Genomic DNA, 27,192 nt, shown 5'->3' on the forward strand with positions numbered 1-27,192 from the left:
GTGTGAAAGGAAAATTGTTTCCCTTTGGCTGCTGCAGGTCTTCAAGGAAAAGCCTTTTTCCTATTTCCTCATTGTCTGGGTCCCTAGGGAAGCCTTTCAGGCAATTTGTTGCCTGAATTAGTGTTTCCTCTCCATCCTGCCAGCCTGAGGCAAGTGAGTAAGGTGGGGCCATTTCAAGCAACCACATAATAACTGGATTGAAAACTCCAACCAGTAAAAGCAGTAAAAAGCATTTAGCGGAGTGCCTAAAGACTGCTTCATAATTCCTCTAATTAATATAAGGAATGGGATTATACCATGTCTGGGTGAGTATACGTATGCCAAAATATTTCTGCCAAATCCACATGAAGCTTTCTGGTGGAGCTGTGGCTGCTGGTGGCATTGACAACTGTGAGTTTTCCTGATGGATCTGGGCTATGCTGAGGAATGAGGAAAAGCTTATAAAGGTCCTGGAACTTGAGCAGACCCAATAATTCACTTTGGTCAATGCTTCCAGAGAAAGACACTAATATCTCAACTCCACCCCACGGAGGGGAAGGAGGATGACCAATTAGCAAACTGAACATGAAAACAGACAGGTGATATTTCCATCTCTTCTAAAAACTTTCATATGCATCATCAGTATAACTTAAACTTGTGGGGCAGCTTTGTGGCACAGTGGATTGAGTGCCAGGCCTGGAGTTGGGAGAACCTGGGTTTAAATCTGACCTCAGACACTTCCTAGTTGTGTGACCCTGAGCTAGTCACTTAACCCCATTTTCCTAGCCCTTGCCTTTCTGAATTAGAGTTGTTACTAAGACAGAGAGTAAGGGTTGTGTGTTTGTTTTTTAATGATTTAAACTTGCAAGGAACAAAGAGAAGTTCTAACCAGGATACCTCCTTATTCGAATAAAATCTAATAGCTCCTCATTTACAGGAGGAACAAATATAAAATTCTCTATTTGGCTATTAAAGCCCTTCATAGCCTTGCCTCCTTCTTTGCTTTCCTTACACTTTCCCCTGCTGTCTAATGACACTGGCCTCCTGACTGTTCCATGAAGGAGCCTCCCAATCTATTGACTCTAGGCTTTTTCTTTGGCTGTCTTTCATACCTGGAATGCTCTCCCTCCTCCACTGACTTCTGTTATGGTAGAAATTACAGAAATATAAATGAATTTCTACCATAACACTTCCTTGGCTTCCTATGAATCCCTGCTAAAATCCCATCTTCCATTGGAAATCTTTCCCAGGCCCTCTTAATTCTAGTGTCTTCCCTCTGATAATTATTTCCAATTTATCCTGTATATAGCTTGGTCCATTTAGATTTGTTTGCCTCTTGTCTCCCCCATTAGATTGTAAGTTCTTTGAGGGCAGGGCCTGTCTTTCCCCTCTTTTTGTATCTTCAGCACTGAGCATAGTGCCTGGTATATTATAGGATCTTAATAAATATTTATTGACTGATTGACTACTACTATAATCTCCACGTTATAGATGAGGAAACTGAGGCTGAGCAAGGTTATATAACTTCCCTGGGGTCACATAGCAAGAGTAGAAGGCAGGATTTGAATCCAGATCATCCTGACTCCAAGCCTAACATTCTCACCACCTAGCTGTTCCCTTGTATTGTTTATTTGTGCATATGTCATGGACAAGAGTCATGGACAAGAGAGCATGTGGATCATTAGAGATAATAGATCCACTGAAGTAAAATATATCTCGTATCCCCCTCCATGAAGATTTTCAGGTTTTAGAGAGCAGGAACTGCTCATTTTCCATCTTTGTATTACCAGCGTTTCATATGAGAACTTACTTGCATGTAGTAGAGCCTGAACATTTGCTGAAATAAAATTAAATTAGTTAGATGAGCATAGTGGTTAGTACACGGTGATAATCCTAATATGAGGGAAATTGAGACAAGCAGATCTCTTGAATTTTGAAATTCAGCAGTGGCTAGTTGGTTGGTGTCATCATCAAAATGATGAGCTGCCAAAACTTGGGGAAAGGGAGATTAGGTCCCCTTGCTAGGGGCAGGGACAAGCTCAACCAGGTCAGAAACTGAGTGGGTCAAAGCTCCTGTGCCAATCAGTGGGGGACTTGGGCCCATGAATAGCTAGCCTCTATGCTTCCAGCCTGGGTGAAATGGGGAGAACTAGGCTTTAATAAAAGAAAAAAGTTTAATCAAAGAAGAAAACATTAAATGAGTGGAGAGAACAGGGATTCAGTCAGTGATACAGTTGCTACCTTAGTAGACCAATCCCTATATCTAGTATAGGGAAAGAGGAAAACCAGATGTCCCCAGGCTTAAAACGAGTGTAAGGTTCTAGGACATTTTCTGGTAGGAATTTCAAATTTGATTCAGACTCTCTCTCTCTCTAGTGTCATGATCTTAGTCTCAGAATAACTTTCAGTTCTTTCTACAAGGCATTTGGGGAATACTTGAAAACTCACCCACTTGTGTATTAGAGATAAAAGGAAAAGAAGGAGAATAGAACAGATCCAGGAAATTATTCCTGACTCTATGCTCACAGATCACAAGGCAGGTTATAAGGGTTCAGCTGAGTTAAAAAAAAATTTTTTTTATCTAATCCATGGACATGAACTAATGTTCTATAGCTAAAGGACAAGGTCTTTGGGATGGATAAATTATTGGTTTGTGCTGTGCTGACCTGGGTGGAGCTAGAGGTCTTGGGAAAAGACCCTGTGTTCTATTCCTTGCTCCCCTTGTTTACTGAGTATGCTCAGACAAGTGAATATAACAAGTACTCCCCCACCCCATCCCCTTTTCACATGATGTGGGATCTTTGAACAGTCATTTATGAGTTGTTTCATGGAATGATGGAAAAGCAATCCTCCATTCACTGGAAAAATCATGTGAAATGCTCAGAAAGTGCTCATTTGCTATTGACAGTAGTTCTATAAGAACATCTTAGGTACAGGGAACAGTTTTTCCCATTCCAACAGAACTCACCCAAATAAGCTTAATTACCAAATCTTGGATTCTAGTCCCAGCAATCACATTAAGTAGTTATTTGATCATGAGTAAGCCATCTAACTCTTCTGGGACTGCTTTTTCCCATAGGGAAAAAAATTTTTTTTTAAAGGTTGAGAATCTTGTCTTTTATTTTGCTGGAAAAAAAAAACTGAGGCCATTTGTAGAAGCTCTGTCTTCTCTCCCTCTTTTCTGTCTCACTTAACTCCTTACTCCACTATTTCCTTCTTCATCACATAAAGAATTGTCCTTTCTCCTTGCCAAGGCAAACCCCTCTTCATGAACCCTTGATTTCCCCAGCATATTGGCCCTCTATCAATCATCAGCACTCTCTCATTAATCTTCCATCTCTCTTTACTAACCTTGTCTCTTCTGCTTACAAACACGCTTGTGTTTCCCCTATACTCAAAAACTCCCATACTTGATCAATCCATGCCCAATAGTTACTGTCTTATATCCCTATTCTCTTTCTTCTACAGATTCCTTGAAAAGGCCTTTTATAATCTGATGCTTCCACTTCCTTCCTCTCATTCTCTTCATAACTCTGTAGTCTTCCTTCTGACCCCATCTGAGTTCAGAAAAGTTGCCAATGGTCTCTTTATACCAAATCTAATAGACTTTCCCCAATTCTCATCCTTCTTGACCTCTCTGCATCCTCTTCTCCTTGATCTGCTTTTCAGGTTTTCATGATACTGCTTTCTCAGTTTGACTACTCTTCAGGCAGTTTATAATTCAAGTTTTTTCCCTCCCTAACCTCCTCTCACCCCAGACAATGAACAGTCTGATATACATTATATCTGTCCTTTCATGTGATGCATATTTCAGTATTGCTCATCACACATACAATAGAAATCTCATGAAAAAAATTTAGTGGCAGATGGCATGTTTTGAGCTGTGCTCAGACTCTAAAAGTTCCTTCTTTGGCTTTCAGTAGCATTTTCATCATGAGTCTCTTATGGTTATCTTAGAGATTTGCTTTGCTTTGCTGATAATAGTTTAGTCTTTCACAGTTGAGTATCATACAGTTTTTCTGTTATTGTATACATGTCCTCCTGGTTCTGCTTATTTCACTTTGCAACAGTTTTTATAAATCTTTACAGGTTTCCCCCCCCCCCGAACTCATCCTATTCATCATTCCTTTACAAACTTATACAACAACTTGTTCATCTATTCCCCAAGTGATAGCCATCCCCCAGTTTCTACTTTTTTGCTACCACTAAAAGGACTGCTACAGGTAGATCCTTTTTCCTTATATCTGACTCTTTGGGATACAAACCCAGGGGTGTTATTGCTGGGCTAAAAGAATTTGCTTAGTTTTGTGGTCCTTTGAACCTGTTTCCAGAATTGCTCTGCAGAATGGTTATGTCACTTCACAGTTCCACCAATAGTTTATTAGTGTCCCAATTTTCCCATATCCCCTCCAGCAATTATAATTTTCCTTTTTGATCATGTTAGTCAATATGGTAGGTGTGAGGTGATATCTCAGAGTTGTTTTAATTTGTATTTCTCTAATCAGTAGTGATTTGCAGCATTTTTTCATATGCCTATGGATAGTTGTAATTTATTCCTCTGAGAACTGGCTATTCACATATAACCCTTGGCCATTTTTTAAATTGGGTAATGCTTTGTATTCTTACGAATTTGACTCTGTTCTCTATATATTTGAGAGATGAGTCTTTTGTCAGAGATACTTGCTATAAGATATTTTTTTCAAATTTGTTGTTTCCCTTCAAATTTTGGTTGCATTGGGTTTTTTGTGCACAAAACCTTTTAAATTTAATATAATCAAAATTATCTGTTTCATTTTCCCCATAATTTTCTCTATGTCTTCTTTGTACACAAATTCTTTCCTTATCCACAAGACTGACAAGTAAACTTTTCCATGTTCCCCTAATTTGTTTATGACATCACCCTTTATTCCTAGATCAAGGATCCATTTTGACTTTATCCTGGCATATAGTGTGAGATGTTGGTCTATGCCTAGTTTTTGCTATACTGCTTTCTAGTTTTCCCAGCAGTTTTTTCAAATAGTTCTTTCCTCAATTATTATATACTTTTAAAAAAGCAATCCTGTAATAAAGGTTCTTAGCTTCATAACCAGTTCTCTTTTTATAAATTCTACTTTGGACATGGCAGTGCTTGCATATTTGGGCTATTAATTTCAGAGCAAAAAACATTTTTAGACTTTCAAAAAATAAGAAGCCTCTTGTAATGTGCAGTATAAACATCTTCCTCTTTTTTTTTTGTACTACCTAGCACATAATGTGATTTAATGAAATGGTTATAACCAACAATCATTTATTAAGTTCCTACTTTGTGCAGGGCACTGTGCTAAGGGCTTGGGATACAAAGAAAGGCAAAGAATTATTCCTTGCTTTCAAGGGGCTCAGAGTGAATTCAAGGAAGACAAACAGCAGGCCAACAACTTTGTACAAACAAGCTTTATATAGGATAAACTTCAGATAAACAACAGAGAGCAGGCATTAGAATTAAAAGGAATCAGAATCAGCTTCTTGTAGAAAGTGAGATTTTTAGCTGGAACTTGAAGGAAGCCAGGCAATCCAGGAGGCATCAATGAGGAGGAAGGAAATTTTAGGTATGGGTCAGCCAATGAAAATACCCAGTAGTCAGACAAGTAGGAGAACTAGCTGAGTAGAGGATGTACTGGTGTGGGGAGAGACAAGTCAAAGACACCAGCCAGGATGCAAAAATTCTGGCATGAGGGGCCTGTGCTGATACCCTGGGATAATTGTCAGATCAGAGAACAGGATGTTTACAAAAGATATTATTACATAGTTAAAATTGACAGGACTTGGCAGTAGGTTGGATATGAAGGGAAAGGGCAAAAGAGGAGTGAAGGATTAAGGACACCTAGGTTGTAAGCCTAGATGACTAGAAGGAGAATGGGGAGCCTTCACCAGAAATAGAAAACTGTGAATGAGGGCTTGGAAGGAAAGCTAATGAGCTCGGTTTGGGATAGGTCAAATTTAAGATGTCTACAGGATGCTAGAAGCCTAATGGACAGCTGGATAGGCAAGGCTGGCAGTTAAGAGAGTGGTTGGGACTGTACAAGTAGATCTGAGTCATCTGCATAGAGATGATAATCACTTCTATAGGAGTTGATGAGATCATCAAGCAAACTAGTATAGAGGAAGAAGAGGGGATGGCCAGGGACAGAGCCTTTGGTGGACAATGTAGTTTGCCTCATCTGGCTAAAAGTTTAGTAGACCCTGAATGTTTTATTTCTGTTACTTGGGGGATAACCTGTGACACTGATCTTTCTGAACCTCAGCTTCTGAATGATAAAGAATTCATTTATAAAGTTTAAGAAATGAACATTTTAATTTTTTTCCAAAAATCAAACATTTCTTAAGTTTCTATCACATATGAGGTGCTGTACAGGATGCCAGATTTACAAAAACCAAACCTGAAACCTATGAGAAACCTACATTCATGGAGGAGATAACAACTGAGTTGAGCTTTAAAAGAAAGGAAGTCAACAAGTGGAAAGGAAAAGGGAATGTGCTGCTATCTTAGGGAGCAACGTGAACTAAAGCAAGGAGGTGGAAGATTATTGTGGGTGTTTGGGGGACAAAGAGTAGTTTAGTTTGGCTAGAATGTTGAGTCTAGAGTGTGGAGGAGAATAACATAAGATAAGGCTGAGAGGAGATAAAGCTGAAAGGGTCAATTACCACCATATTGTTGAGGGTTTGAATGCCAGGAAAAGGAATCTAAATGATATTCAGATAATTAGAACCCTATACGTTGTCAATAAATTCCATGGACTCCCTATCACCTCCAAGATCAAATATAAAATCCTCTATTTGCCTACTAAAGTCCTTCATAACTTTGCCCTCTTCTAATCTTCTTATACCTCATCATCTTCCATGTACTCTATGGGCCAGTGGCTCTGGCCTCCTTACTGTTCCTCATCATCTCCAAGCTCTGTGTTTTTCCACTGGTTATACCCCTTGCCTAAAATGTTCACACACACATACACATCTCCACCTATTGGCTTCTCTGACTTCTTCCACATTTTAGCTAAAATCCTACCTTCTATAAGAAGCTTTTCCCAATGCCCTTTAATGCCTAGTTCTCTCCCTCTGATGATTTATTTTGGATTACATCCTATTTGTGCTTTGTTGTCTTCTCATACCTCCCTCATTAGATTGTGAGCTCCTCGAGAGCCAAGACTGTTTTTTTCTTTCTCTGAACCCCCAGCCCTTAGTACAGTGTCTTTCACATAGTAGCCACTTAATAAATTCTTGATTTCATTTCACCAATTCCAAAGGAATGGCACGACTCGTCTGTAAAATGGAGGCACTGAACTAGGTGATCTCTAAACTCACATTTCCTATAGTTCTCTGGCCCAATGTCGATACAGGATTTTGTTTCTTTTTCAAGGTACATAGACCCAGGAACCTAGGAATAGTAAGGAAAGTAATGGGACTGTCTCTTTCTCAGTGTTCATTCATGTGGTGCTGGGCACTGTATATGACAGTCTCTGCCCTTAAGGACTGTCACTGGGGAAACAAGACATGGACATTACTAGACAGAGCACAGGCAGATCTGAGCACAAGTTCTGGCCTGGGTACCTAATCATCTGTGCGGTAAGTAAGTCACTAGACCTGTGTGTGCTTTACCTACCCCACCTATAAAATAGGGGGCTATAATACCTGCAGTATCTACTCTGCAATCTGCTGGGGGGATAAAACTTTATAAACTGTAAGATACTGTAGAAATTATTATTGGCCAGACATTGCGCTGTCATTGAACTGGCATTTTCTAACTTGAACTGAGATCTGCAAAAGAAAATGATAAGAAATTGAGTCTCAGACTTTTTTTTTTGTTTTAATTGAATGCCACTAGATTTTAAAATATAGCCTTTATTTACTTACCTTTGAGCATGATGCATTCCCCATTAAGCTCCTTAAAGATAATACCTAAGTTTTTCTTGGATTGGGTCCATTGGTATAAAAAATTCCTGGTTGGGAAACTCCCTCTAAAGAGTAGTTTGGGAGCACCAAACTATTAGGTGATTAACAACCAAGTCTTCTAGACTCCAAGGCCAGATTTCTATAGACTATGCCATGCTGCCTCTCACATGGTACATCATAGGCTCTTAAGAAATGTTTGTTGATCAGTTAAAACCTTTCAAAGACATTTTCTTGGGCCTTACAGATAGGAACTCTTTAAGATTCAAATCCCCTAATAATCATCAAATAATTGGTGAGAACCCACTAGTCAGTGTAGGGATACAGAGAAAAATATGTAGGTATAGCCCCTGGCTTCAAGGATCTTGCAAATTTTTGAGCCTTAGTACCTGGTATTGGAAGGAATGACAACTATATTTATCCTTGAGGTCATCTAAGCAAACTGCAGTATCACCTTTGAGCACAAGGGCATTCATCCTGGGTGGGTAAAATGTAGCATATTTTAAGTAGACTTTTCTGTGAATCTAGAACTGTAATAATAACTTTATGCTCATGTGATACTTTGTAGTCTGCAAAGCATGTTTTCGCCCCAACAAATTGTATAAACATTTACCATGTACCAATCGTGGGCGAGGTAATGTGATAGTAAATGCATCTATTTTCTGGAAAAGAGGCCATTCTTCACTTCTCGGAAACACAATGGTCACCTCTCAACTGTATCCTTAACATGGTTGGATGGTTGTTCATACTTGAAAAAGACTGAAATAACATCACTATGTTGGGGTTGATGTACAAGGTGCCTGACTTTATATATATATATATATGTACATATATATATATATGCATATATATAAAATTATTTTTGTAAGGCATATTTATATTTTGTTTATATATTTGGTCTGGAACTACAATTTCCTCTGTGGAGGGAGATCCTAGTAAGGGGCTTCCTCTACCCATGCAAATGAGCACCTGTTGCACAATTTCTAGTCTTAGCATGCTACCTTGGACCCTAACAGGTTGACTAACTTACTCAGGGTCCTACAGCCAGTATATATGAGAGGAAGGACTTGAAACCAGGTCTGTGGCACCAGTAAAGAGCCTCCAAAGCCCCTCTGTATCCACTGCACCACTCTGCCTTTCTCATTAACCTATTTATTTCAACATCTTATCACATGGATGGGAAACAAACATGGAGGTCAGGATGACCTGAGAAGGCTTGGCAACTGGTAATGATGACAAGTTACATACAAAGCACTTTCCCCCACAACAACCTTATATTACCACAATACAAGCATTATTATTTCCACAAAAAGAAAGGTCTGGGGAAATTTTTCATGGTCACACACAGCTCTTTAAGTAACAGAATTGGGATTTGAATCCATGTTTTCTGTCTAAATCCACCCCCAAACTACCTCATGAGGGCCCTGTTCCTCCTATACCTTGCATTTGCCTCAGTTTTTGAACCAGCTTGACCTTTGTTTCCCTGAATCTGGGGAAGGGCTGGTTTCTCTTGCCTGTACTCCTTTTCACATCTGTCCAATTCACTGCCACCTCCATTCAGCAGTCAAGCCCCTCAGTACATTCCTTAGCTTGTCTGTCTGCAGAGGCAATGGGGCAAAACTCTATTTGCAGCCAGGCTTGCTTGTAGTAGCTTCTGTTTGGCAGCCAAGAACTTCTAAAAAAAATGTTTTTATCAACCCAGGTCTGGGCACTGGCTGTGCTGTGTCCTCCCTCCTTTCTCATCACAAACATGTCAGAGCCCACGCAGCTTAGATCCTAGCCTAACAAAGCCCAGAAGACTAAAACCCTCAGGGCAGTAGAGAGGTTTTTTTCCAGGACCCAAAGTCCTCCAGGCTTGGTTGTTTGGCCACTCCAAGTTCTAGTTCTGGTTTTAAGATAAGGCTCTGGCTGCCAGGCAAAGAATTTAGAACTAAAAGGAAATGCCTAGTTCAAATTTCTTCTTTATGCAGTTGAACAGAGACCCAGGCAAGTTGAGTGATTTTGCTGAAGTCCCACAGGTAGTACATCTCAGAGGTGGGATTTGGAACCAGGTCTTCTGACTCCAGGACCAATACTCTTCTCTGTCTACTTCATTATATCCTCTTCCTCTCTGGTTTGATCTTTGGCAACAGGTTCATGACCATGTTTCTATCCAAAGTTTGATCTTGTTTCCTGAATCTCTCTGAAGAACCCAATTCCTGCATCTCCAACTAACTAAGAGGTATCACTGTATTAATATCCTGCATTACTAATGTCTTGTTAGCACCTCAAATTCAATATTTTCCATACCAAAGCTGACATCTTCCTGCTGCTCTCTCAACTTCCTTATGTTGAAGGTCAGATCAATAAGCATACCATGTCAGGGGCAGCTGGGTGGCTCAGTGGATTGAGAGTCAGGCCTAGAGATAGGAGGTTTAAATCTGGCTTCAGACATTTCCCAGCTGTGTGACCCTGGGCAAGTCACTTGACCCCCATTGCCTACCCTTACCACTCTTCTGCCTTGGAACCAATACACACAGTACTGACTCCAAGATGGAAGGTAAGAGTTATATTTTTTTTAAAGTATTTTTTTTAATAAGCATACCATGTGCTAGGCACTACTTTGGTGACATAAAAGGCCAAAACGGGGGGGGGGGGGGGAGGAAGTCTCTCTATTCAGGGAGCTCATGATCTAATAACAGACAATTGGCAACACCAAATTGCCAATAACCAGGTCTCAAAACCTCAGAGTAGTTTTTGATTCTTTCTTCTTTCTCATCCTCCACAAAAAGTGATATGCCAAGTCATGGTTGGTTCTACCTCTACAACATGTCTTTCAATAGACAGTCAGTCCCTTGGTTCAGGCTTTCATCACCTTTAGCCTGATCCATTGTAGTAAACCTCCTTAGTTTCATTTCTCTCTTTTCTCAAAAAAACAAAACAACAACAACAAAAAACAACTCTTACCTTCTGTCTTAGAATCAATACTGAATATCGGTTCCAAGGCAGAAAAGTGCTAAGGGCTAAGCAACTGAGGTTAAGTGATTTGCCCAAGGTCTCGCTGCTAGGAAGCATCTTGAATCCAGATTTGAACCCAGGCCCTCCCAACTCCAGGCCTGGCACACTATTCAATGAGCCACCTACCTGCCCCAACTTTTCCACTCTTGACTTTGTATCCCCAAAGGTACAGCACAGTACCTAGACTGTAGCAGACATTTATAATACATGTGTTAATGAATTAATTGGTTACTTTATGCCTCTCAAGCACTTGAGTTCTCTTGTCTAATAGGTATCTGTGTACATTTCTTATCCTTTCGATATACCTGAGCTCCCTGAGGGTAGAGACCATGTGATTTACCTATATATCTCCCTAAGCATCAAGCACAGGACTCTAAACTCTTGGTGAATTGGACACTGGGGGGGAAGGTGTTGGGAGGCAGAAAAAGGCAGTAAATGTCAAGTGGGAAATCCACATCCTGAGGGATTAGATGGTCTGAGTCCAGTAAGCTCACTTGTGATTGATTCCTTGTAAGCCCTTCCCTGATCACTACAGTGGTCATTAATTAACATTCTTGTCAGTTGTGACTCTGTGACTTTACCTGTGTTGATTATCAATGCCGGTGCCGATTCCCTGCCTACAATCTTGCATTAAACAAACACAGACTAGGCTTTCTGGTGGTGGGTCATAGGTCATAGGAATGGGTTGAGAAAAGGACAGCTTCCCAAATCTCCACACCTCTTTCTTTTTCCCCAAAGCACAAAGGTTCATCGGGTGCCCCCCTCCCCCCTGCCTCCTAATTATAATCCATCATTGTTATCAAGTTTGATGTTTGCAAAGCACTTTATTGCCATTATTGTAAGTTTTTCCTTCTATTTGCAAAGCACTTTACAAGGCTGGTTATGAGTCCCATCCCCACCCCCACCCCCACCCTATCTAGGGGTTATGTTAACCCAACTCGAGGCCTGGGTGAACTACCTCCATAAAATAGGCTGGGCAAATTCCCTTGATGCCAAGCTCTAGGCAGAAGCTTTAGGGAAGACAGGCCACAGCTGCTTACTACTTTATGTCCTGGAAGAGTGAACTCATAGGTCCTTGTGGAAATACCAGTGCCCTCTGGGAAAACTGAACACCCACACCTCTTATGGAGAAGCCAAGTCACAAAAAGGTGGTTATGACAGTGGTTCAGACCAGCACAACACTATCAGAACTAGGACCAAGGGCTCACAGCCTTACCTATTCAGCAAGTTCTGATCTTCAGGACCCTTTAACATCAGCCTTCTAGCCTGTGGAGGGTATAAAAGGGTCCAGGACAGTTGATTTTTATTTAAGAAAAATGACACTTAAGAAGAGAAGTAGATATCATGAGAGTTCCTGACTGGACTTGAAAGTAGACCATAACTGAGATGCCAGACCCACCAGGACAGCAGCTGACTCCTAAAGACCTCGTATCTAATTTGGCCATTATTAGCCACCCATTGTACAGATGCACTCTCCTCCTTCTTTTATTCCCTACTTTCCTCTCTGGGGCAGCACATTTGCATTATAAAATCGTTCCCTGACAAGAATTCTAAGAATCCCTCCATCATTTCACATCTCCCTACTCCCTAATTCCTGTGATTGTTACTAGACAGTCCTTTCTCCTTAAGCCTACATCCTGGCCCTAGTTTTGGCCTTACTCTATCTCTACTTCAGCCACCAACGTACTTCAACCATAAAAGAAAAATTCCATTTTTCAACCCAATTCTTTCTGGGAAACAAACATTTTTTTAAATCCCTAATAAGGGCACTAAGAATAGAAATGTAAAAAGCAAGACAAAGTGTCCTTGCTCTTGAAAAGCTCATATTCTACTAGATTCTATTTTAGTCTAACCTTGTTTTGTGGCCTGACACTCCTTAGGCAATTTGGCAAAGACCATGGACCCCTTTTCAGAATAATGTTGAAGGAAATGTTAAGTTTCAGTTAGAAGATAAAGACGTATCTTTCCCATCCAAGGCCACAGACACTCTGAAATCTATCCAGAGACCCTGTAGGTGTCATGGACCCCAGGTCAGAAGAGTGAACTCACAGGTCCTTGTGGAAGGAACTCACAGTGCTCTCTGGGAAAACTGAACACCCAGTTTTATTAGCTTTTTTTTTATTAGCTTAATGTACCATAATCACAAAGAAGCAAAAAGAAGATACAAAGTAATATGCAAAGGGAGTAGGGTATTAACAACTAGGGTAATCAGAAAATCTCAGTTCTCAGATTCAAGGCTCCTTTTAATGATAAGCTTAGCATAGGTTTTCCTGTATTGTGTCCTGACTCCCCCAAGGGAGCCCCCCTCATCCCCCCGTAGCAGATATTCTTCATCCTACTTCACTATATCTTTCTTAGTGCCTTGCACTTACTTGATGATCAAAGTTGTTTTTTTCCTTATTGAAAATGAAATAGTCTTGACTTAAAGGTTTATGAAAAGCACTTAGCCCTAAACTGTTTCTAGGCAGTATAAACCCTGACTTTCATATAGACTGGAGGATCTTAGTAGTAGAACTTGAAATAGACCTCAATGTCCACCTTGTCCAACTTTATAGATTGGGAAACTGAGGCCCAGAATAGTTAAATGATTGTCCTAAGGGCCCACATGTTGGATTAAAGGTCAGTTTTAAGCCTAGGTCTACTATAGCACATAGCCCAAGAGGCTCCAAGTCATAAATGGCCACCTAAGTAGAGTGAGTTTTGAAGAGTTAGCTGGAAGTGGCTGTTCAAAAGAAAGTTATTTTCAACCCTTAGATCTCCAGGAAAGAAAACATTGAAAGGTGTGAAGAGAAGGGAATCAGGCAACATGCTGTGACATGTTTGCAGGGACTCCCTCCTATCTGGTACAACCCCAGCTCTGCCCACCCTAGAGAAGTCATTTCCCCTCTAGGTCTTAGTTTCCCCCTCTATTAAAATCAAAATAATTAAAATATTATTAGAATTATCAGAATATGTTAGAGTAATTTCATGTTAGAATAAATGACCTCTAAGCCCCCAGCTTCAAAGTTTCATGATTCTATGTATTTTCTTGCTTTCTTGTGGCTCTCCTGAAAAGAAGATTCTGTTCTGGAGCGAATTCCTGGCTTGCTCATTTGTGGGGCCGTGGAGCCCTCCTGTGGCCACTCCCACTACTAACTGGCTTTGACAGAGTGGCTTAAATGTGTAGAATCCTAATCAGAGACTTAATGTCAAGCTTAAAGATCATTTGTTTCCACCCTCTATTTTTACAGGGAGGTAAATGAAGCTCAGAGTATAAATTAAAAGACTTTCAGGTTGCACAGGTAGTGAGTGGCAGAGCCTGGATTTTTCTTTCAACCACGCATTTGCCTTTTATGGAAGGAGCTAATCAACCATTCAACAAGCATTTGTTAGCACCTTCTATTGCCAAGGGTTGAGGGGAAAAAAATATACTAGCTCCTACCCTCAAGGAACGTACAGGGGAAACACTAGATCTAGTTATAAATAAATACATAGACAAAGGAAGTCAGGCAGAAGACTGAAGCACAACAAGCTGAACAAGTAGCCACGAGTGGTGAAGGTGGGGATGGAGACACATAAGACTTGTGACTGGCGCCCATCTTGTGCCCACATCCCACCCCCCCAACCCCACAGGCTTGCCACCTTGGAAAAAGCTGCTCCCAAGGCTAAGAAGCTTGATCTTGGGAAGCTCTAGAAGTGCTGCTGACTTCTGCTGACTTGCCTCATTTCCTGAAAGGTAGCTGACCTTGGTCAAGGAGTTCCCAGTATAGTACAGGTGCAAAAATAGCCAGCCTTGTGACTGTGATGTGCACAAACAGCATGAGCAAACAACCATTCACACCTGCCCAGTGTTTACCTGGTTGGGACACTGACTGACTTAGTTTGCAGGTGCAAATGACTGATTCTGTACCCAGAGTTAGGTGAGGGCCATCTACCAAGACCCAAGCATTTTTGGGGGGAGATGAGCCAAGTGACCCTGGTACAAATAGATAAGATCATCATAGTCTTTAAAAGAACAGGGATTTTTTTCTATGCTAGAGCTTAAAGGAAGAAAAGCTGCTTCAGGGGAGCAGAACTAGGCCAGGAAGCCAACAGGTAGTAGTTACAAGGAAGCATATTTTAGATCTATATGAAGTTCTCAGTAATTTTGTTGTAGTTGTTCAGTTGTATCTGACCACTAAACAATTGGAAAAAACATTCATTGCTCATGGGTAGGCTGAGCTAATATAATAAAAATGACAATCCTACCTAAATTAATTTACTTATTTAGTGCCATAACAAAAGATTATTTTATAGAACTAGAAAAAAATAATAACAAAATTCATCTGGAAGAACAAAAGGTCAAGAATATCAAGGGAACTAATGGGAAAAAAGTGAAGGATGGGGGGGTCTAGCCATACCAGATCTTAAAATGTAGTATAAAGCAGTTATAATCAGTTGTATCTGACCCTCACTGACCCCATTTGGGGTTTTCTTGGCAAAGATACTGGAATGCTTTGCCATTTTCTTCTCCAGCTCATTTTGCAGATGAGAAAGCAAAGAGAGTTAATTAACTTGCCCAGGGTCACACAGCCAGTAAGTGTCTGAGGTAGAATTTGAATTCAGATCTTCCTGACTCCAGGCCCAGAACTCTATCCACTGTACTACCTAGCTGCTCCCCAATAATTAGAGCAGACTATACACAAAAAAACCACACATATATCACCAGTTGATTTTTTTTAAACCCCTACCTTCTGTCCTAGAGTCAATGCTGTGTATTGGCTCCAAGGCAGAAGAGTGGTAAGAGTAGGCAATGGGGGTCAAGTGACTTGCCCAGGGTCACACAGCTGGGAAGAGTCTGAGGTCATATTTGAACCTAGGACTTTCCATGTCTAGGCCTGACTCTCAATCCACTGAGTTACCCAGCTTCCACCTCTCACCAGTTGATTTTTATTTATACGTTTGAAGTTTTGATAGCTGCTAAGCTAGGAATAAAGGAAATAATTTAAATGGAAAAGAAAAAAATTAAGATTCTCAGAGTTTGAGTACCTGGCCATACAAACAGTACAGGGTGATTCAAACTCTCAATCATCAAGAGAATTTTGTTTTTTTTAAATACTCTTACCTTTCATCTTAAAATCAATACCATGTATTGGTTCCAAGGCAGAAAAGCAGTAAGGGCTGGGCAGTGGAGGTTAAGTGACTTGCTCAAAGTCACACAGCTAGGAAGTGTCCGAGGCCACATTTGAACCCAGGACCTCCCATCCCTAGATGGTGCTCTCAATCCACTCAGCCACCTACCTTCCCCTTGTCAATATTTAAAAGATGATAAGCTCCTCATTCTTAGGGGTGCATAAGCAACCAATCTAGGGGGGCCTAGAGACTACATGTTGAGAAAGTTAGAGAAATTTGTTAATAGTTTATTAATTTGATATATTATCTTTAACAACCCCCTCTACATCTCTTCCTCATAACGAAGAACTATGATTAAACAGAACAAATCAACACACTGACAATGTCTAAAAATGTGTGACTTATTCTCTCCCCTACCATCATCACCCTACAAAAAGGAAGGAGTCTCCATCAAGATGTTAGAAGTAACCACATTGGTCCAAGTTATGTACATTTTCCACTTGCTTCTGCTTACTCTACATCAAATCTCAAGTTTCTCTGAATTTTTCTTATTTGTAATTCTTACAACTCAAATATTATATTCATATACCACAATTTGTCTAGCTATTTATAAATAAACGAATATATACTTTCTAGTCTTTTGTTACTACAGAAAGTATCACGGTAGGTATTTTTGTATATAATGTACACTTTTTCTCTTTCTTGAGGTATATCTGTAGCAAGGTATACTGGTAAATATTAGGTCTTAGGAGATAGATGGATGGACAGACAGATAGACAGATGGATGACGGATGGATGGTGGACAGACCTATACAGATAGCTAGCTAGATACACAGATACATAGATTATGACTTCTATTATGATATTGTGGATATTTTGTGTGTACTTGTGACACTAGTATAGCAGTAGCTTGTATCCGTAGTTTAATCCTATCAGTAGGTATTCATTATGGAAAAGATGGAATTTATAAGTTGTCCAACACCAATTGGTATTTCAAAGTATATAGGCTTTATATAGCCTCCAGCCCAAATTGAGCAACTCTGGGGGGAAAAAAAAACACACTAGCTAGGTACTGAATGTACACTAAGAGATGGAAGAAGTTCAAGAAATGAAACATTGCTGAGAAGTTTTCTTTTGTTTTTAAAGGAAATTCTATGGCTACTACTCCATACCTGAACTTTCCATTTTTTTTTTTAAACCCTTACCTTCTGTCTTCAAGTCAATACTGTATATTGGCTCCAAGGCAGAAGAGTGGTAAGGGCTAGGCAATGGGGGTTAAGTGACTTGCCCAGGGTCACACAGCAAGTGTCTGATACCAGATTTGAACCTAGGACCTCCCCTCTCTAGGCCTGGCTCTCAATCCACTGAGCCACCCAGCTGCCCCTGAACTTTCAACTTTTATATGAATATCTTTCTCCATTCACAGGACACAGTCAGTCTGCATAAGGTGGCTAGAGAGTTTATTAGACATAGTCAAACTGAAAAGAAAAATGATTAAGCATGTTCCACATAGAGCCCTTTGCCCAACAATTTCTAGCAACTCCACCTTCTTTCCTAATCTTTGGAGTGCCTGGGGAAAGGTCCCAATGAACCCACACTCATAAATCTCAGAGGAGAAATCAAGAGGAATGTATGTGTACATGAGTATGAGGTCCCAGTTCTGGACTTCAGAATTTAAAATCAATTGCCTGGGCACTGCTACTTTTGTTGTCTTAGAACATATAATTTACTGTCATTGATATGCTTTTCCTTCGGTCATTTAGTATCATAGTGAGAATGAATGAGATTATGTTTAAAGTTATTTAAATTATTGGGAAGAAATCATTTCGGGATTATCCTGCTTAGGTTCTTTGATATAACACCAGATAGGGAGAAAAATTAACTTCTGAATTTTCTCTCTACTTATTTCCAAATAGATATGTTTGATGACTTCTCTGAAGGTAGAGAATGTGTCAACTGTGGAGCAATGTCTACTCCTCTCTGGAGGCGAGATGGGACAGGTCACTACTTATGCAATGCTTGTGGACTCTACCACAAGATGAATGGCATCAACCGGCCTCTTATCAAGCCACAAAGACGTCTGGTAAGCAACTCCTCCTAAAGCCCTCTATCTTGCTTCCTAAGCCCAGCATTCTAGGGAGAAGTCATTGGACCTATACTTCCTATACATTTCTAGAGCTTAATTGATGTAGGGTTCACCTTTTGTAGGTTTCATCTGTTGGAGTTTTTTTAGAATAGCTACCTAGAACTTATACTTCTCTACTTTGGGGAGTTTCCTTAGGTCAACTGGGGGCTCAAAAATTACTTGTTCAGGTATAAAGTTTAAAGAGTCAAAAGGAACTATTTATGAAGTATTTGTGCCATGTGATGTAGGAAGGAAGGGTTGCCAAAAGGAAGGGAGGCACAAGCAGAGCAGGCTATCAGTTCCAGCTTCTAGCCCAGTCTAAAACAGACAACAGAGGGGGCAGCTGGGTAGCTCAGTGGATTGAGAGCCAGGCCTAGAGACGGGAGGTCCTAGGTAAAATCTTGCCTCAGACACTTCCCAGCTGTGTGACCTTGGGCAAGTCACTTGACCCCCATTGCCTATCCTTACCACTCTTCCACCAAGGAACTACTACACAGAAGTTAAGGGTTTAAAAATATTTAAAAAAAAAAAAAAAGAATTAATGGACTAGAGGGCAGCTAGGTATCTTAGTAAATAGAGATCCAGGTCTAGAAATGGGAGGTCCTGGGTTCAAATGTGGCCTCAGACATTTCCTAGCTGTGTGACCTTGGGCAAGTCACTTAATTTCCATTGCCTTATCACTCTTCTACCTTGGAATCAATATATAGTATTGGTTCTAATATGGAAGGTAAGGGTTAAAAAAAAAACCCAATTTGTACAATGATGATAGTATGACAAGGAAAAATAACTGAAAGAATAAGCAATTCTTATCCTCATAATAATTCATTTCAGTTCCATAGAACTAATGAGGAATCATGCTCTCTATCTTCTGGTAGAAACATAAAGGACTCAGAGTACAAAATGAGATATATATTTTGGAAATTTGTTTTGCTCAACTATACATAAAGGTTTGCTATTGCCATGAAATGTTACAGGCATTTTCAGATGAGATCATTATATAATTAGGTATAGCCCTATTCAATGTCTTCCAGAAAATTCTTCACAAAGTATATTATATGCATTATCACATTTGAGTTTCATAACCACCCCACAAATTAGGTGCTACAGGTAGTATTATTCTCATTTTACAGAGGAAGAACCAGGGCTCAGAGAGATAAAATGACTTGTCCAGAGTCATTCAGCTAGTAAATGTCTAAGGCAAGAATCGTATGCAGGTGTCCTCTCTTTAGGTAAAACATTCCATCAATACTGCCTAATATAACAATGATAGCATTCATATAGTGATTTAAGATTTACAAGGCAATCTACAAATGTTATCTAATGTGATCCTCATAACAATCCTAGGAGGTAGGTGCTATTATTAAACTCCTTTCCCCCATTTTATAGATGAGGAAACTGAGGCTGAGAGGGATTAAATTACTTGCTTGGGGTCACATTACTAGTATATTTCTTTTTTTTTTTAACCCTTACTTTCCACTTTGGAATCAATAATATGTATTGGTTCCAAGGCAGAAGTGCAGTAAGGGCTAGGCAATGGGGGTCAAGTGACTTGCCCAGGGTCACATAGCTAGAAAGTGTCTGAGGTTACATTTGAACCCAGGACCTCCCATCTCTGGTCCTGGCTCTCAAACCACTGAGCCATCCAGCTGCCATCTACTAGTATATTTCTGAGGCTGGATTTGAACTCAGGTCTTCCTACCTCCAAGCCAAACACTCTATCCATCTTCCTTACTTCACCTCATGTCCATGAATAATTTTTAAATCTATAGACTAGGTTGCTTTGTAGGTCTGTGATTTGGCAATTGTTTTAGGTGTGAGAGAAAGATGAGGCATCTGCCAGGCATACTTTGGGGTATCCCTTCTATTTCTTCTTTACATATGTAATGCAGATGCAATGGCCTCACTCTTTCAGGCACCAGGAGAGGTACGAAATCTAGTCTCTCTTTTCTGGCAATGGCTCAAACACCCTCTAATTTAGGAATGCGGTGCCTGAGCACCCCAGTTCCATTTAGCCACCTCATATTGGATTCAAGTTTACAAAGAGTTATTTACCAGACATCAAGATGGAGGGCTAGATATTTTCCCTGATCCTCACAGCCACGCAAGACTCTTCAAAGTAAGAATTATGTGCAAGAGATGAGTAGTCTAATCCTTAATGTGTTCACCCACTGCCCCCTTACCCTCCACCCCCACTTCCACCACTTCCCAGCAGCTGGGCTACAGAAGCAGACCCAGGGACTTTCAGCAGATTTCAACTGTGGCCTATCTTCTTCCCCATCCCAACCCAATGGTGGAAAACCAAAAGGCAGAAGCTTGCTTAGGCTGGGACAGCATCACAGTGGCATTCTGTGCTTCAGCAGAATTCAGCCAGAGAACAGAGGAACAGAGGGAACTGGAACAAGAACAACCAACAGAGAAACATTTGCCACAAAACCTCAGGGGCATAATTCCTCCTACATTAACTCCTATCTGGGGAGAGAGGGGATTAGGCTCTTGTTTAGTTCAATTCCTACACAGCATTAGTTTCTCCAGGTTCAAGCCCAAAGCCAGTAGTCCCTAGCTAGCATTCCAGAATCCATGTTCCTCAGAACACCCATGGCTCTTTTTCCTGATCCAAACTGGGGTGGCTACTTCCTCCAAGCCTAAGAGGGTGGAGGTCAGGAGAGGCATCCCTCAGGCCCTTCCTCCTTAATGTATGGTAAGAGTGGAGTACTTTACCCTTAGGCACAAATGCTGAAAAAACCACTCCAAGTGTCATCAGACTAATTTAAGGATGCCAACAGATTGCTGTCAAGGATGATGTCACATCTTTTCTCTAGTGTCCTTTAATACCACCCAGACATTGTTCTGGTTGCCTAGTACCAAGAAGATCTAGCTGTCAGAGCATATTTATGGCCCTCTATTGGACAGACTTACAACAGCAGCTATTTTACAAAAGTAATTGGCTTGGAAAACTATGGTATTCTGAATACTTAAATGTGTGTAATTAGAAATCTTGAACCCTTGGACTTCATCTCCCAGAATCCTTTTCCCTTCATCCATGTAGCCCCTTTATGTATTGTAAATAAATTTGCTGTAACCCCTCCCTCTCACTCTCTTTTTCCCGTGTGCATGCCTGGGAAAGCTGACTTTACTCAGACTTTTACTTTTGTCTTTTTATTCCTTTTACTTCAAGTTATTATTGATAAATCTTATTAAATATAATACTTGGAGGTATTGTATATTAATTTTTAAGCTTACAAATAATAGTTTTGGAAGTGAACTCTATCATTAAAATGACATGACCTTCAGTGAAAATGAGATGAAATTATATTACAGCATATTCTATTTGCTGAAATCTTGTAATTTAATCTAGACACTATTTTGATTTTGTATTTTCAAAAATGTATATAATTTAGAATGCTGAATCCTGGGTTTGTTCCCTTTGACATTCAAAAAGGAACCATGAAAAAAGTTATTACTTGCATTTAAGAATATCACAAAATAGCAAACAACTGTTCATATCTTACAAGCATTTCCCATAACACTTAATTTGTGCAAAAATTTGCCATGTGAGATCTCTCTCTGCAGCCATCTTGGAACTTTGTTCCTCTCACAAAGTGCCCCGTTGAAGCGACAGACAGTGTCCCAGCCACAGACTGAGATAGGGTCTGGCACAGAATCTGACAGTGATGAAGCAGTACCAGAGCTTGAAGAACAGGATTCTACCCAGGCAACCACGCAACAGACCCAGCTGGCAGCAGCCACTGAGATTGATGAGGAACTAGTCAGTAAGGCAAAACAGAGTCGAAGTGAAAAGAAAGCATGAAAGGCCATGTCCAAACTGGGACTTCGACAAGTGTTATTTAGAGTCACCATCTGGAAATCATCATAAAGCCAGATGTCTACAAGAGCCCAGTTGCAGATACCTACGTTGTCTTTGGGGAAGCCAAGATTGAAGATCTCTCTCAGCAGGCACAGCTAGCTGATGCTAAAAAATTCAAAGTTCAGGGTGAAGCTGTCTCAAGCATACAGGAAAATACACAAACCCCAACCGTACAAGAAGAAAGTGAAGAAGAAGAGGTTGATGAAACAGGTGTGGAGGTGAAAGACATAGACTTGGGCATGTCCCAAGCAAATGTATCCAGAGCAAAGGTTGTGTGAGACCTAAAGATCAACAGTAATGATATTGTAAATTCTATTATGGAATTAATGATGCAATGATCTAGAGACAAAGACATTTTTTTTCAGTGTTTCAAAGATTAAATGTAACCTGATTTGAAATCTGTACTGTCTCTATCAATAAAGTTGTGGCTTCTTGTTGATTGAACAAGTAGCTGCTTGTTCTGCACACAGCTCCCAAGAGTGTGGAGACTTCAGGAGCTAAAGATATAGATTATTTTAGTACCAGTACTTTGAATCCACCCCAGTTGGAGAAATGTAGGCTTGAGTGTCTTTGTTCATGTTGTAGGCCCTCCTGCTTTCTGTAAGCTACCTGGAGTGTGGAGATTTCTTTTCTTGTATCTTCCTCCTAGACATGTTTTTCCTCTTTTCTTGTATCTTCCTCCTAGACATGTTTTTCCTCTACCACTCAATTTTGTTGCTCTTAGTTAAACATCCTACCAGCAAATGCTGCCCTACATCATCATCTCAGTTCCAAGTTGGCCATCAAAGTATTGTCTTAAAACAACAGTCGGCAACCTTTTTGGCCGTGAGAGCCATAAACGCCTGCGCTGGAATATGGGGCTGGGGGTGGGGGGGTGGGGGCTGAAGGGCCCCCTGGGGCACATCCTGGGGCTCTGCCCAGACTGGCTGGTCAGGAGGTGGAGCCAGATATGGCTTGAGAGCCATACGTTGCCAACCCCTGTCTTAAAAGATCTTGGAAATTCTGCCCTATTTTCTATCTTGTGAACGATTCTTTGATGGTCTCATCTTCTGAGGACAAAGGGCTATATTGCTGCTCTGGTGGTGGGAAGGGGCTTAGAGGTATTGTACAGTAAAGCTAAAGTGGTCTTTGGTAACATACTAACTAGACTGACTCTAAATCCCTTATTAAAAGCCAGCAACCGAATAAAAAACAATTGTTCTCAATCGAAAGTTCCATAAATTTGAGAATATAAATGAACTGAGGAAGAACTCCCTATTTGACTAGTAGGAAAACTAGAGGGCAGTTTTGCAGAAATTGGGTTTGAACTAGCTATACCTTAGATAATATCAAAATGGAAATGAAGTCTAAATTGTAAAGGTCTCACCATTTCAAAAAATAGACCCATAAGAGTTATCTTTCAAAGAAGCTATGGCCAAGTATAAGTGTGGATTTGGGGTAAATCAAGGATAACTAAACACTCATCTTTGAATTGGACTGGAAGCCGACCCCATGGAACTCTGAGAGAATTCCATTTGGGAGGGGCCGGTGAAGGAAGGAGTTTGGTGAAAATTCTGAAGATTCTAGACTGCCAACGACCAACTGCCAAAAACTCCTGAGAGGACATGCAAGCTCTCGGGTGGGCTTGAGGGTGGATGGTTGTGGGTGGCTGGGAAGTCCTGGATAGGAATTTAGTTCTTCTGAACCCAAAATTCAGGGGCAACCTGGAGATTTCAACAGCAAAACCTTTCTACTTGACTTCATTGCCAATGAAGAAGAAACTGAAAGAGCTGTGCTCCCTAATTGGCCTTAGTGCCCAGACTGCGGAGGGAGCGGGCATTTGGGGGATCCTTCCCTGATCCCTCGTATACCCCTTCCTGGCAGTTACTCCTCTGTTTGTTAGATAGTGTTAAGGACAGGATATTGTGAGGGGAGGGAGAGTCAATTTCTGAGTCCAAGCTACAGAAGAAACCAGAACTGCTCTCTTGTTGTGGGGTTCATAGTGGATAGAGAAGTTATCCCTGCACCCTCCTTCCTCATAAATCCTCAAACATCCTTTATCCCGTTATTCCTGAATTCCCTCACCCTTATAATAAATCTTTATTAATTCATTAGTGGTAGTTTGGGGCTGTTACTTAGAGGGGAGGAAGACGAATACCAAACACTGTCTTGAAGGACAAAGTTACTAGAACTTAGGAGTGGAGAGGCTTGTCTCCATAGTGCTGGCTCTGAGGGTGGGATCTAACCTATTAGGGTCACGCCTGATCCCCAACACCTTCCTTCAACCTCCCCACTGTAGCTTTGCCAGTTTGGGAACCTTTTTCAGTTTATTCCCTCACAGGCCTTCCCTGGGGTGTGGGTGAGTGAATACCTGATCTGGCCCATTGAAAGCTAACAAGGGGGGAGTCTAGATCTACCCCCCATTTTACCATCAATACTCACCCACATACATTTGTGGCGAGCCAAAACAAAACAAAGACCCTGATTTAATCACAAAGCCATTTTTTTGAACAAAATACTGAAAAGCAGTCAGATGGCAGCTATTTTGGATGAGTCCCTCCCTTTAGCTACAAAAGCCTCACAAGGACAAAAAGCAAAGAACAGCAAAGCAGAAAACCTGACTAGCTAAGCAGATATATTGAAGCAGATACATTGAAACATGGCCTGGGAAATGGGAAGAGCTTTGTTTGTGGTTCTGAGTAGCTCTATCATGCTATATTCTTTCGGAACTATGATATATGGACTCTGGACAGAGACCATACCAAATTACACGTTGAGTCTCATACATTTAATAGATTCTTACAATTGGTTAAAGATGGAGATAGAACAACTGATAGCATTTACTCCATCATTTATGGCAGTTATTGCTTCATTCCTGCAATTGTATTGGGTGCTAAAAAAACTGATAGGACATAAGGCTGAGGAACAAGTGACTTTAGCAATTCTAAAATTATACAGGAAGAAATAGCCAAAATGGGGGGAAAGATGGGGGAAAAGACAAATGGCCAGGACAGTATATTAATAATGACAGAGATTAATGACAAAGAGAGTACAGACAAGCAGGGCAATGACACTGAAAGCAAAAACACCACAGTAAAAGGGGCAGAAGCAACCATTCCTCTCCTTCCTTTACATGATAAAGCAATTTTAAAGCCAGACCAGGGTATCATCCATTTAAAAACACATACCCCATTTACCAGTAGTGACCTAGACAGTCTAAAAAAGAGATTTGGCGATTGGCATGAACAACCACAAAAATGCTTGAAAGAGTTTAGGCGTGCGGTGAAGATTTACGATCCTTCCTACCATGATGTTGAAATTCTTTTAGGAGAATTATTTAGCCCAGTCTTGTGTTTTCCTGTCTGAAATATGTAAAAGGCTTTGCAAACCCTAAAAAGTGCTATATAAATGTCTGCTCTGTTCATAAATAAAATATCTTGTCTAGAATTGAGCCTTTCCTTGATAAAAAAAAAAAAAAGAAATTTGCCATTTGATTGATTCATGCTTCAATTATTGTTATTGCCTGATGTGTCAAACTATATAATTGTAAAGTAGTTAATTGCATTTTTTATTATAGTAATTAATTTGAAATCTGGTATCCAGATCAAGGGGTAGGGGGACAGGGGATGATCCTCTTCTACCCAGTCAATTCTGGAAACCAAACTTTTAAGCAAAAATTGATAAATTGGAAGGCTTCTAGGGGTGGGTGACCGGAATGGAGAGGATACTTAACACATCTTATTAGGAATGAGAAAGGCAACTTGGGGTGTTTAGCCTAGAAAAGAGAACCTCACAGAGAGGGGAGGGCAGAAGGATTATAAGAAGGAAGGGAAGAAAACAATCTCTGCCTCTCGATATTAAAAGAGCTCTCATATGAGGATTCTATGTAATCTCAGAAGACAAAATTAGGAACAGGAAGTGGAAGTTATAAGAAAGCACATTTTAGCCTGATATGAGGAAAAACTGAATATTAATCCTGCCCACATATTTAACTTGCTGCCCAAGAGGTCCTTAGAAGAGGTTTTTAGTGCCAGCTGGCTTGATTAACATTTGTGAGAGAAAGGAAACCTACATTGGGAAGCAGGTTGAACTAAAATGACCTCTTATAAATGTATAATTCTATGCTGTGAATTTAGCATGGGAAATTATTAATGTTAGCTTATCATAATAGATCTGATTTTTTTTTACTTTTAAATGCTTTATAAGATGTTTTAGAAAAACACATTTTTATAAAATTTCACAGGAGAGTAAAAATCAGTCCTTAATATTTTAAAATGCAAAGAGTTTTATTAGATTTGGAGGGGATTGTTCAAATAAGCTGTGGAATTACTATTAATATGTTGTGTGGAGTCAGTTAAGTGGCTCAATGGATTGAGAGCCAGGACTAGAGATGGGAGGTCCTGGGTTCAAATATGACCTCAGATACTTCCTGCCTGTGTGACTCTGGGCAAGTCACTTAACTCCTACTGCCTACCCCTTACCCAGACAAATGAGTCTCTTTTATGTACAGGTCTATATATCACTTGATTTCATTTCCTGTCTGATTTGAAATATAATTCCTAGATTTTTAGCTCTCTTTTTATAACCCTTTGATGGGCTACCAAAAGAAGAGACTAAAGTACAATTGGGGGAAATTGCACTGAAGCTGGTATTTGTGAAAAGTCCTTATTTCTAGCACTAGAGGGCCCACTAGAAAAATCTAAAAGCTATTCCAGAAAATCTATTTTGTTTAATATTTCAAAGAACTATTATTAAAATAAATAATAAAACCACAACAACCCATAATGAATATTATTTATATCATATAATTAATATTATTTTGAAATAAAAGTTAAATATAAAAATAAATAAATAATTCAATTGAATGATAAAGATTAGTTGCTAAGTAGTATTTTGGCAGCTAGATTTTCCCTTTAGCTATGCTTAAAATAAGTTAGAATTTCTATAAAGTTTTTCTGTAGAAAGAAAGCTAGTACATATATACATAAACCACACAAATATGTTTGCCAAACTAAAAATGAGTATTTTTTCTATCTAGAGTATTATTTCATTTGAGATTTTGTTAGTATATTTGTAAAAGCAATTCAGATCCAATAATGATTATGATTTATTTTTGTAACAGGGAGTTGTTTTTACAATGGAAATGCTATTTTAGCTGAACAAAATATAGTGTAACAGTGAGTACCCTGGCCTCTGCTGAAAGCCAGATGTTATATTTCATCTCTCTGTCAGG

At 40.0% G+C, this 27,192-nt stretch overlaps 1 protein-coding gene across 3 annotated transcripts in view; it reads left to right on the forward strand.

Annotated features, from left to right (window-relative positions):
• GATA4 (GATA binding protein 4) overlaps positions 1 to 27,192 on the forward strand; it is a 65,802-nt gene that overhangs the window by 28,510 nt on the left and 10,100 nt on the right. For 2 of the 3 annotated variants that reach the window (XM_044663589.1, XM_044663588.1), the window contains one exon: positions 17,907 to 18,073. In XM_044663589.1, coding sequence (XP_044519524.1) covers positions 17,907 to 18,073 — 167 coding nt within the window. Of the gene's footprint in view, positions 1 to 17,906; positions 18,074 to 27,192 lie in introns of those variants that run through there. The other variant, XM_044663591.1, reaches the window with a different exon arrangement.

Source organism: Gracilinanus agilis, chromosome 2 (assembly GCF_016433145.1).
Source record: "Gracilinanus agilis isolate LMUSP501 chromosome 2, AgileGrace, whole genome shotgun sequence".
In the NCBI taxonomy this organism is placed as follows: domain Eukaryota; kingdom Metazoa; phylum Chordata; class Mammalia; order Didelphimorphia; family Didelphidae; genus Gracilinanus; species Gracilinanus agilis.